The following is a 12,364-nucleotide window of genomic DNA, read 5'->3' on the forward strand; positions in this document are numbered from 1 at the left end:
AAGAGCTGTTCTACACTAAATATGGTAATGTAGAATAGTAAGAAGGAATTGAGAATGTTTATGAACACAATTGAAAAAACTCAGGGTTTCATTTGTAGGAACACTGAAATTAATAAATAAAGGATCTCTTCAGATCAAACCATTCTCAGAGACAGTTGTGCTGCAGATCAAGAGACAAATCATCTAGTTCTTAATGTGATATTGAGGACTGGTTGGGGAAACACCTAAAAAAATCAACTATGACTCTGGCACAGGAGATGTGATCTCAAAATGTGCAAAAGCCTATAAAAAATTATTAGGACTGAAAATGTGATTATGAATATACCAAGGAATATTTTTAGGGCCGGGGTTGCGGCTCAGTGGTAGATCTCTTGCCTAGCACATGTGAGGCACTGGGTTCGATTCTCAGCATCGCATATAAATAAATTCAACCATAAAAAGGAAGGAAATTCTAACACATGCTACAACATGGAAGTACCCCGAAGATATTATGTCAAGTGAACTAAACCAGTTACAAAAAGGCAAATACAATATAATTTCACTCATGTGAGGTGCCTAGAGAAGTCAGATTCATAGACACAGAAAGCAGAATGGTTATGCCAAGGGCAAAGGGTAGGGGAATTAGTGTTTGATAGATAAAAACTTTCAGTTTTTCAAGATGAAAAAAGTTCTGCAGGTTGGGCAAGCGGGGCACACCTGCAACCACAGCTACTCCAGAGGCTGAAGCAGGAGTATTACAAATTCAAGCCAGCCCAGGCAATATACTGATATCCTGTCTCAAAAAAAAAAAAGTCTGGGTATGTGGCTCAGTGGTAGAGTGCCCCTGGGTTTGATCCCTAGTACTAGGGGGAAAAAAAAAGTTCTGGAGATGGATGGCAGTGATGGGTGCAGAATAATAATATAAATCAATATAAATGTACCTAATGTCACTGAATTCTACACTTAAAAATGGTTATGATGGTAAATTTTATATTATATGTATTTTACTACAAATAACCTACAAAATCTATTATGGAGACCATGTGAATAGAGATCACATCCAGATAGGAAACTAGGGGTTGATTTCAGTCTTAACAATGACTTGGTCTCCCAAGACTAACTCAGAATCTCTCAAGAACTACTTCAATCCCTGCCAAGGGCATACCCAATGACCTAATGACCTCCTACTAGGCCCCACTTCTTAAAGGTCCTATAAGCTCAGCCCCATCATACCGAGTACCAAGCTGCCTACACATAAATCCTTGGGGAACACACTCAAACCATATTCAGACTAGAGCAGCTGACTAAAAAATGATCCAATACACACTGCTTTCAATTTGATCCAGTTTAAGAAAAATGAAATTAGCCCCATCATACTGACAAACTTTTGGCCTAAAATTGTACTTAGTTACCAGAAAAATAATGGAAATATTCATTCTTGGAATGGGTTTATTTGGCTGGGGTGTGAGGGGATGAAACTAAGATGGGGAGCACTTCTATGCTATTTAAATAATTATAAAGAGAACACATCATTTTTATAAATAAAAACCAACAAAAATATATTTCCATTTTGGTAAAAAAAAACTAAGGATGTGCACTTGGGTCTCTCAGATTGACTGTTACTTCACCCATATTTTAAGCTTGAAGTATCTCTCCATGGTCAGCACCTAGTCCTCCTTCAGTATTTCCTACTCTGCAAAAAGCACTACCATCCAAACACTGCCCGGTCACAAGCACCAACTCTGATACCAACATTTTGTATTTTTTCCTTCAATCTCCAGAGTCAAACTATATCCAAGCCTTATCAAACTTACCTTCAAAATACTTCTCTCCCTTTTCACTGTCTCCACCATAATCAGAGTCACCTTTGTCTTGCCCAAATAACAGCCAGAGTCTTTTCAAGTGGTCCAGTTGAACATATATACCCATCTCTAATTATGTTTTCTACCCAGCAGCCAGTTAATCTTTGTTTAATGCAAGGCTGATAAGGTCATTCATCTCAGCCTCCCAGTATCTTTAGTACAATAATTAAAATCTTTTAATTTAGCCAATGGGTTTTTTTTTCTTGCCCAGCCACTATTTCTCCAGATACTTCCACCATATTCTCAGCTGTACAACCACTTTAGCCTTAGTTCCTCAAAAATGTTGACCCTTGCTCCCCAAACAATACTCACACACATACTAATTTCTCTACATGAGACACATTTCATCTACTTAACTCCTACTTATTGTTCAAGTCAGCTCAACAGTCACTTCTTTAGGGAGGTTATCTTTGAGCCCTAAGAATAGGTCAAATGTGTGTCACTATTATATTTGTTAATAGTATCATGAAACTTTCCTTCATGATTTTTTAATTAAAGTTGTGATTTTATGCTTATTTTTGTGTTACTTTAATACCCATCTTTCCCACTAGATACTAAACTTTATTTGCATAAGGACATTTATTTTTTTACACCTTTGTAATTTTAGCACACAGCACAGTGTCCACGTAGACAGAGGCATTAAAAAAGTATGTTTCCAGTACTGCCAAAAAAAGGTCTTTGTTCCATGATTATTAACCCCCTACTAGGATGTTAATGATCCTAAAGTTAAAAATTACAGGATATCTGACATCTGGCTTTCCAAACTTTAAGGAAGGAATTTCCATGCATTCTACCCACGTCTTAAAGAATTTCATATGGCTTATCTTATCCCTTAGTGCTTTTCTCTTTTCATCAAGCAAGAGATCCCAGCCAGAACAATTTGGAGGTGATAGGAGGCAGTATTAAAAGCACAGGTAAACTCACCCCTATAGTAGACGCCATGTAGTCTGCACACATTTCTGCAAAATCCCGCTCAAGAACTCCATAGTAGAGACCATAGAAGAGGAGAGAAATGCCAAAGTCCATGGCATCTTCTGGTTTAATCCTGTAAGGAAAGCAACACAGTCAATAAAGCCTGTCCTGAGACACAACTGCTCTGGATTACTACTTTGGGACACACAAGGCAGGATCACTCAAAAGCTAGAGCCAAGTGTTGGCAAATTATGATCAAATTCTGTTTGCTATCTATTTTTAATATGACCCACTGACATCTTTTAAAGAAGTTAATTAGCACTGTCAGCTACAAAGACCAAGCCAGAGTATGCCCTAGCTGCCTATGTGTTGGGGACTCTACTGTTGGCAACTACTGGACACCAAATGTTGGAATTTCAGTGTAGAAGTTGGCAGCTCGCTGAGTTGCTTCATCTTGAGCCAGTTGCCCAAGTTGAAATGGCTGAGCCCTCCAAAAGAAGGGCACAATATGCCTGGATTTAGTGTTTCTGTATGAGCAGAAACTCAAAATGGTAGCCAAATACCCTTCTGAGACTGTTTCAACTGATGGCAACTGGGTACAAACTACACCCCACCTCCCTCCTGAGATGTGCCTGAGATCCCCAGGAAGACAGGGTAATAGAAAATAAATGTTTCCTGTCTTGGTATATTATGAGTATTTACATAATATTCTAGATTTTTGCATATTATCCCAAAGAAATTAAATGTTTACATTCTAGCTACCAGAAAAATTTAATTTGCATCTAACCATATTCTGCATAATGCCATGAAAGTTAAATTGTGGTCCAATTCTATTTACTAAGAATAAAGATCTTTATAATATTAGGAAGTTTATTTTTTTTAATAATTCCAAAGACCAAAAGTTTGAAACCTGAGTCTATAAATATTATAGAAAACTACCTTAAAATATTTGTACAAAGAACTACATGTGCTCACTTAAAGTTGTAAATTATATTCATCATAGAAAGTTGAATTTGTTCATCAAACTTATAACTCACTAACTAGACTCATGGTTTTTACAATTAACATAATCAGCCGTATAAAAATGGTCAAGATTTTCAATTCTGTTCTCCTCCTTGTACAGTTTAAGCAAGTAAAAAGAAACCAACCATAGAAAAAATACCTTTCAGCCAGGTGCCATAGCACACTTCTGTAATCCCAGTGGTTCAGGAGGCTGAAGCAAGAGAATTATTAGTTCAAAGCCAGCCTCAGCAACTTAGTGAGGCCCTTAGCAACTTAGTGAGACCCTGTCCCTAAATAAAAAATAAAAAAGGGCTGTGAATATGGTTCAGTGGTTAAGCACCCCTGGGTCCAATTCCCACTAAAAAGGGAAAAAGAAAAAATGCCATTCAAACAAAATTCAGAATCTTTTTAAATTTGTTTACTTCATTTTGTTTTTTTGAATAGGGTCTCACTAAGTTGCCTAGGATGGCCTTGAACTTGTAATCCTCTACCTCAGCCTCCCACATAGATGGGACTACAGGCATGCACCACTGCATCCAGCTATCTGAATCTTGACTTGTTTTTTTAACCACACAGGTTAGGAAGATACCTGGAAATATCTTTGTTTTCTTTTGATGAGATGTTTTAGACTCTACAGTGATGAATTCCTCTAAACCTTTCTGGAGCCTGTTTATTCTTTCAGCCTGTATTATCCCTGGAAGAAAGGATTCCATGGGTGTCCTCTCACTACATAAAGTAATACTTATTTATACTTATTCTAAAATAAACTCCTTTTGGTTTCAAGATAGTCCCACCTATAGTATACTGGGTCAGTTGCCTTTCCATCCATGAATCTAAATTTGAGTCCTAAATTTCCTTAGCTTCAGTGTACTATCCCAGGCTTAGGACCCCCTTTGATAAATAGCCCAGTCACCATTACTTCATCCAGGAAACCATATTTCCACCCTCGTTTGACCTATTAACTCACTGTACCCGCCAATTTCCAAGCTCAAAATTCTTGGCTTCTGCCTCAATTAGGGGTGAGAGGACTTGTAAACTGATAGAGAGCTTTTAGAGAGCTTAGGACAAAATAAAGCAATACCTAGAAATGTACCTTAGGAAGTGACACAGCCATGGTGTGATAGTACAAAATTAAAAATAACTTAAGTGTCCAATAATGGCACAGGACTTGAGCGTCCACAGGCTAATTTCCTAGAATTGCTTCCTCATAAGTCTCACAAAGGTGGAATGTCAGATTGTTATAGGCAATGCCACCTATATATTAAACACGACCTGTGATTGGTACACTGCATCTGGGATATTCTAGAAACTGGATGTGTTCCTAGGGGGATGCAGCTCACAGACCAAGATGGTTCCCACATCCATCAGTATTAACTGGTTCCATCATACCTGAACACTCAGACTACTGTGAAGACTCCTGCAAACACTGCCTTGCTGGGTTTCCTATTTTGTATCATTCTAAGTGGACCTGTCGCCAGGTGTGGCCAACTGTGGTCACATGAGTTCAACTGTTTAGCCCAAAGTTTGGCAAACCTTTTCTGTTAAGGCCAGACAATAAACATTTTAGGTTTTGCAGCCCATATGGTCTCTGTCACAATTATTCAACTCCAATGTTTTAGGCAAAAATAGCCATAGATGATAAGCAAACGGACTATGCATGATTGAAGCATGACTATGTTGCAATCACACTTTACTTTATAAAAGCAAGAAGTGGATTCATTTGGTCCAAAGGATGTATTCTGCCAGTCTCTGGTATAGTTGAATATAAGGCATTTCAAGCAGAGTGAATATTGCAGTAACTAGCATGTGGACAAGGAAAATTGATGTTAGGGAATTATGGGTAACTGGTTATAATCATTATTAAACTTACTTTTGTTATAATTTCCCACTAAAATACATATTTTTTGGAAAATATAACCAAAGATTTGAGACTCTGAGTTTGTATATATCCAAATATTCCTTGCTTTCTGCCAGTACAAATTACAGAAGGCCTGTCATCTCCTTTCTCCCCACTGTACCCACGTCTCCTATCCTGGGTGTCATGTTCCCTTTGTTAAGACTTACTACAGCAAGAAAGGACATCTCACTAGCCGCTCTTCCCTAAACATCAGCAAGACCAAAAGCAAAAGGTACTCACTTGAATAATAAATTAAGACCAAAGAGGGTAAACATGACCGCCATGTAGCCAATGATGCCAGTGGCATAGCTGATTTTATAGATCAACAGGAACCATTTATAAACCAACCTGGAGAAAGGAAATAAAATACTCAGTAGAGCTGATGCAGAGATACTGGCCTCCAGATCTATTAGACCGCCAGAATTTCTTATTCTTTTTTTTTTAATATTTATTTTTTAATTGTAGTTGAGAACACCATTCATTCATTCATTCATTCATTCATTCATTGTGGTGTTGAGGACCTTGCATGTGCTAAGCAAGTGCTCTACCACTGAGCCACAACCCCAACCCCCAGAATTCTTTATTTTCATATAAATAGGGACATCAGGTCTATTCTTAAGACTTATTGAGCAATTTGTGTTACTGTTCAAGGGTGTTCACTTCCTCAATTACTAAAACATCTTCAGGGAACTACTGCTTTATATTTTCCTGGTCTAAGACCAAGCAAAAGAAAGAGATTCCTAAAAAGAAGTTTCAGTCTCATAAGAAAGGGCACAGCTGATCTAAAACAGCTATGTCATCTCAAATTTAGATTACTTGGGTGAGGAAGTGAAACCTAATAACTCTCAAAAGATTGATGGGGAAGGCTAGTTGTTCTTGTCAGGAAAGAGAATTCAAGGAAAGATGAAATCACTGGTGGAATTAGCTAAGTACCTTTGTTAACTCAAATCACTTTGAGACGAGTTTACTTCTTTGTAAAATGGGAAAACGACATTACCTTTCTCACCTCATTAACATAGCCCATTTCTTGGTACAATATGTTCATTAAACACTGAGTGAATAAATGAGGATGTTTATAAAAGTGCTTTGAAACTGTACAGCACTATCAAATGTTAGTTATTAAAAAATATTTCCATACTATTGACACATTTTAAAAATTATTTCATTTAGAAGTCAATGCTGTTTGTCAGTTGGTGGCTCTTAACATTTTGTTTTATTGCACTTTTTCTTTATATCACCCTATATGAGGTAGCAGTTATCACTTTTTTTTTTAAGTTGTATATGGACACGATGCTTTTATTTATTTATTTTTTTAATGTGGTGCTGAGGATTGAACCCAGTGCCTCACACGTGCTAGGCAAGCCCTCTACCACTGAGCTACAACTCTAGCCATCTGGCTCCAGGACCTGCACCCTTTATCATGGCCCAGAGAGGGACTTCTAGATCACCAACTTTCCCTTGTACATTGAAACTCTGAAGACCAGAGAAAAGCTTGCAGTAAAGAAGAACAGAGAAGAGCAATTTTCAACTTTGAAATCGTTTTAAGTCAGGTGGTCTCAACTTTGATGCTGGCCAGTTCCCCTGTTAGGCTATCCTGGACCTGTGCACACCTCTCATAGCACTTACCAACTGCAGTGCAACAGATGCTTTCTCATCCATCTCCTCCAATAAACCGAGCACTCCTTGAGGGCAGGGACCATGTCTTATCCAGCTCTGTATCCCCAGCGCTCAGCACAGGGCCTGGCACATAGCAGGTGCTTATTGAATGAATGAATGAGAAAAATCTCTTTTTCTGTCAAGTAAATGTTAAATGACCTCACAAGCTGGTTGGGAGGATTAAATAAGAAATGCAATTGGATAAAGTACAAAGAAGTATATAGGCAACAGCCCTTTGTAATCCAAGAAAGAATTACTGTTTATTAGAAAATTGCAAATTTACTGATTCATTCATTCAACCAAAATTTATAAAGTAGGCTTCTATGTGCCAGCCCTTGTGGCAAGGTCTGGATATACAGTGACCAACAAAATAGATATGGTTCCTGATCTTATACAAACAGTTCAGTGGCGGAGATAGACGTTCAAAAAAATATTTTGTTATAAATTGTGATAAGTTCTATGAAAGAAAACTATAGGGCCTTATGAGAGAATAAAATGGAAAATCTAATTTAGAGAGCAGAAGGGTTCACAGAAAATAACATTTAAAATGAGACCACAAAGATCACCAGGACTTGCTTTTTTGTGGTACTCAGAATTGAACCCAATGGCACTCTGCCGCTGAGCTACATCCCCAGCTCCCCAGCCCTTTCTTTCCTTTCCTTTCTTTCTTTTTTTATTTTTTAAAATTTTTGAGATACAGTCTTGCTAAGTTGCCCAGGCTAGACTTGAACTTGCAATCTTGCCTCAACCTCCCGAGTAGCTGGGATTGCAGACATGTGCCACCACGCCCCGCTATTTGCTCTTGATATAAACAGACCTTGGATATAACCATAAAATAAGCTACAATATCTGAGGTTTTTAAATCTATGAATAGGGGTGTGGGTCTCCCAATCAGCTTGTTTTAGAGGGGGCCCCACACCAAATTCTTTTGGCAGACAAAAACTGCAATTTTTTCAGTCTAAACCCATCTTCCTCTCATGCATTCTAGCACATTAGCTTCAGAAAGCCCAAGCTCTTCCCCACTGCCTAAACTCTCACCTTGGAGTTGTCTGCACTAGAGGTTTCCGTGTGGCTCGGAAGGTGACGAAGGCTGTGACAGCAGAGAAGAAGATCCAGATCACTAGGAATCTCCACCAGTGCAGCTTCACTGTGAAATAGAGGGGAACAACCCACATCTGAAAGAGGGTCACCATCTGAAACACAAACACAAGCACTTCAGCTCTAGCCAGCTCCCTCTGCAGCTCTACCTGCAAGTGCAGATAGCTTGTTTTCTATTTTAGCCTGATCCTATCCCACATTTCCAGTTTTGAATAAAGGCAACCCCACCAGTGATCAAAGTTAAAAACCTGGAACCATGCCTGCATCTTCCCTTTCATCCCTCATTCAACTGTATCTTGAATATATTCTTTCCTTTCCACTTAAGCTCTTGCTATTTCTTGCCTGGCTGAGATAGCAAGAGCAACAACTTCTTTGTTAGTCCCCATGCATCCAGTAAGGACAGAATGGAGGAGATACCAGTGGTAGGGTATCTCTTACCACTCTCTAGGCCTTTAAGTTGTCCGACCTTCCTTTCTGCCTGATAATAACACAACCAAGATACATGAAGCCTTCAGTCTCCCTTCCAGTGAGAATTAGCCATGATTTCTAGTTCCCCAAAAGTATTTTCTTTTCTACCATCATTACAGAGCTTATCCAGATAATAAGGGGGGTTTAAAATTCATTTGCTACCTATATAAGCTGCTTAAGGGCAATGACTTGGCCATAATCATTCATTTCCTTTAAGGTAGTAAACTGGCACAGTACAGGCCCTCAATAAATTTGGATAGGGGCTGGGGATATGGCTCAAGCGGTAGCACGCTCGCCTGGCATGCGTGCGGCCCGGGTTCGATCCTCAGCACCACATACCAACAAAGATGTTGTGTCCGCCGAGAACTAAAAATAAATATTAAAAATTCTCTCTCTCTCTCTCTCTCCTCTCTCACTCTCTCTCTCTCCTCTTTCACTCTCTCTTTAAAAAAATAAATAAATAAATAAATAAATAAATAAATAAATAAATAAATAAATAAATTTGGATAAATAAATAAAAGGAAAATAAGACTAGGCTGGAGTAAGATTCCCTAAGATGGAGACACACTTGTATTTTTTAAAGAGTGTCTTTTTACCTTCCTTCAGATGTGTAACTTATACTTGTTATCTCAAGAGTTACAAATACATAGAACAATTCTAATTCTAAAAGTTTGGAGTAATCACCAATCTTTTGTTCTCCAATGCCTCATAACTTCCTCCCTCAGCTACCCTGCTTTAACTGGATGTCATTATTCTCAGAAGAGCAGTAGATATTTTTTTTTAAAAAGGTAGTACCTAATGGAGGTTTTCTTCCTGAAGTCACCAAATAAAATTAAAGGACATTAATTTTTTTTTAATTTAAAAAAGGAGAGCTGTAGAAAGGAAAAGTAATAGCTAGTTTTCTGATATTCCATAGTAAACTAAAAATGTATGTGTCCTTGGGGATTTCTAGACCAGTGAAATCCAACAAGCCACATAAATAATTTAAATTTTTTTTACTAATTACATTAGAAAAACAGGTGATATTAATTTTAATATAGTTTATTTAACCAATATGTCCAAAATATCATAATTTCAACATGAACAAAATATTAAAAGTTATTTTTTTGGTGTTGGGGAATGAACCGTGGGCCTTGAACATACTAAACATTGTGCTCTACCACTAAGCTATACCATAGCCCCAAAATATTAAAATTATCAAAGAAATATTTTACTTTTTTGTACTTTTAAATCTGATGTGTATTTCATATTTACAATACATTCTAAGTACTCAATAGCTAGGTGTGACTGGTGGCTAACACTGGAGAGTACAGTGTACAGCTAGCTTCTTTTGAGTGAGTGAGTGTCTGTAGCTATCATTCCCTCACTCACTGCTCTGCAAGAAAACGCCTGAGTTTTTTAGTGCTATTTTACAGATAAAAAGAGAAAGGGGATAAAAGGTGAGAAGAGAATGGTGAGCAGTACCACACTGCTTTAGAGTTTCCCATTCTGTGAGTCAAAGAGTGCTGACTGCTGGTCAGTGAATCATGCAAGCCACAGTAACAATTCTACTGCATTGGAACCCACAACTGTTCTTCCAAATAAAACACTCTAGAATATTCTGGTCTTATATACAAAGTGTGGATGCACCAAGCTCCAGGTGCTTTTCTAGGAAATACTGGGAGGAAACCAGGAAAATATATCACAACAATCAACTATGGATAACAAGGGGACAAACAACCAGAATCATATTTCTAAAAGGGAATGGAAGGAGGTTCTTTGTTCTTCACATTGTTTGCTTAAACAGGCTCATGCAGTTGTTAACTAGAAAGTAAGCCCAGAGACTAGAGAAGAATTAAATCCCACAGTCTGGCCACATTTGTCTTAAGAAAAAACAGGACTTCTAGTCTCCATCCAGTTTTTATAAAAACCAGCCTGCTCTAATAGCCTCTTCCACATTGCCCATCAATGTTATCTACAGCACGTTCTGAGGGGGTATCTGAGGTCAAGATAATTTTCTCTGTACAAGCTGCAGCTCTGTACATTTTAGATGAAGTGAGAGTTAGAGAACTTGGATTATATTCTGAGTTGGACAAAGACATAATTAGGAGTTAAGTTTGGGTATCAGTATAAAAGGAATAAAAAATCTTATCTTATTTTTTAACTATCAGTCTTGAAATTTTAGGGTGAAAAAGCCACTTAAATCACATCATGAAAAAGAGAGAAAGAAAATAGGAGAGGAGGACAAAGAGACAGGGAGAGAGAGAAGACAGAAGAGAGAGAAAGAGAAATTTAGAGATGGAATTAAGCCCTTTGAAGCCAGATGGCCTAGTAGAAACTAGTAGACCTGGATTCTAGTTCTGTTCTGCCTCCAACTCATCAAGGTAACCCAAGGAGGTCCTTTCCCTTTGAAGGAAGACTTGATTCTCAAACCCCTTCAAGTTCTAACATATAAAAGTCCTGTTAAGCAGCCCTGTATCTTAGACTTCCTGGGAAAGTAGAGACATAATACTTATTGGCATTTTGTTTAGTAAATAAGTTGAAACTTCATTTTTAATGGCTAGCTTGGCAAAGGCAGGGACTCTGGTGCCACCTGGTGGCAATGCTTATGCAGACACATTTGGTTAACAGTTCTTTTAAACACTTGTACCTAATACTATGGAAAATACAAAAATAATGGCAAGTCTCACCCTGACATCTCTTCCAAGAACATGGGTGATGGGACATAAACACATAAATTAGGCAGTGAAGCAAAGCATCAAATACTGACATGGGAGTTCAAAGGAGAGATGCAGCAGTATGTGCAGGAACTATTACAACAGGGAAGATTTTCTGGAAGAGGCAGAGTGCTGTTGGTTCTGAAGGAGGCTTGGATTTGGGCAGGTGGATAGAGAAAACAAAAGCTATCTCTACTTTCTCCGAATCTGAAAATATGAAGTTGAAACTAAAGACAAGCCTGAAACCAATTCACTGATTCCTTCAGCAAACATTTAGTGAGAGACAATCCCAGCTTTTCTGACAGAAGATAAAAATTATCAACATCCCACTTATCTCTCCACAAGGCTCAACAGTATAGAAGATGAAATTGGATGCTAACAGTAAGAGCTCATCCATATTTGTTGGAACTGCCTTTTGGTTTTACCTTTTGGTTTTAGTTGAGAGGGTGTCATCACCAGAAGGTATATTGGTAGAGACGAAATTGACACCTCATAATTATTTCTAATCCATGTGAAGACAGACAAGACAATCTTCAGATCCCTTTAGAGGAACTAGAATTCATAAAATGAGTTCCCAGGCACCAGCTGCCTTCCAAGTCTTTCTTGGCTTGTAACTTTCAGGATTCTCATCACCTCTGCATCTCCCCATGTTGTAGGCAGGGATCACCTACCATGGTTGAAAAGGAATATATTGTGAATGAAATGAAAACTTCAAGTCCATGTAATAGAATTAAGAAAGAGACAGTTAACAGAACAATCGGCTTGAAAAATGCTGAGAAATGGACTGAGGTCAC

The 12,364-nt window shown here is 38.1% G+C and overlaps 1 protein-coding gene across 2 annotated transcripts in view; it reads right to left on the bottom strand.

The window, feature by feature from the left end:
* RNF121 (ring finger protein 121) overlaps positions 1 to 12,364 on the bottom strand; it is a 69,624-nt gene that overhangs the window by 16,941 nt on the left and 40,319 nt on the right. For both annotated transcript variants that reach the window (XM_081282370.1, XM_081282369.1), the window contains 3 exons: positions 8,347 to 8,501; positions 5,893 to 6,000; positions 2,766 to 2,886 (listed from right to left, as the gene is read on the bottom strand). In XM_081282370.1, coding sequence (XP_081138496.1) covers positions 2,766 to 2,886; positions 5,893 to 6,000; positions 8,347 to 8,501 — 384 coding nt within the window. The remainder of the gene's footprint in view (positions 1 to 2,765; positions 2,887 to 5,892; positions 6,001 to 8,346; positions 8,502 to 12,364) is intronic.

This window comes from Spermophilus citellus (genome assembly GCF_964194105.1).
Source record: "Spermophilus citellus genome assembly, chromosome: 2".
In the NCBI taxonomy this organism is placed as follows: domain Eukaryota; kingdom Metazoa; phylum Chordata; class Mammalia; order Rodentia; family Sciuridae; genus Spermophilus; species Spermophilus citellus.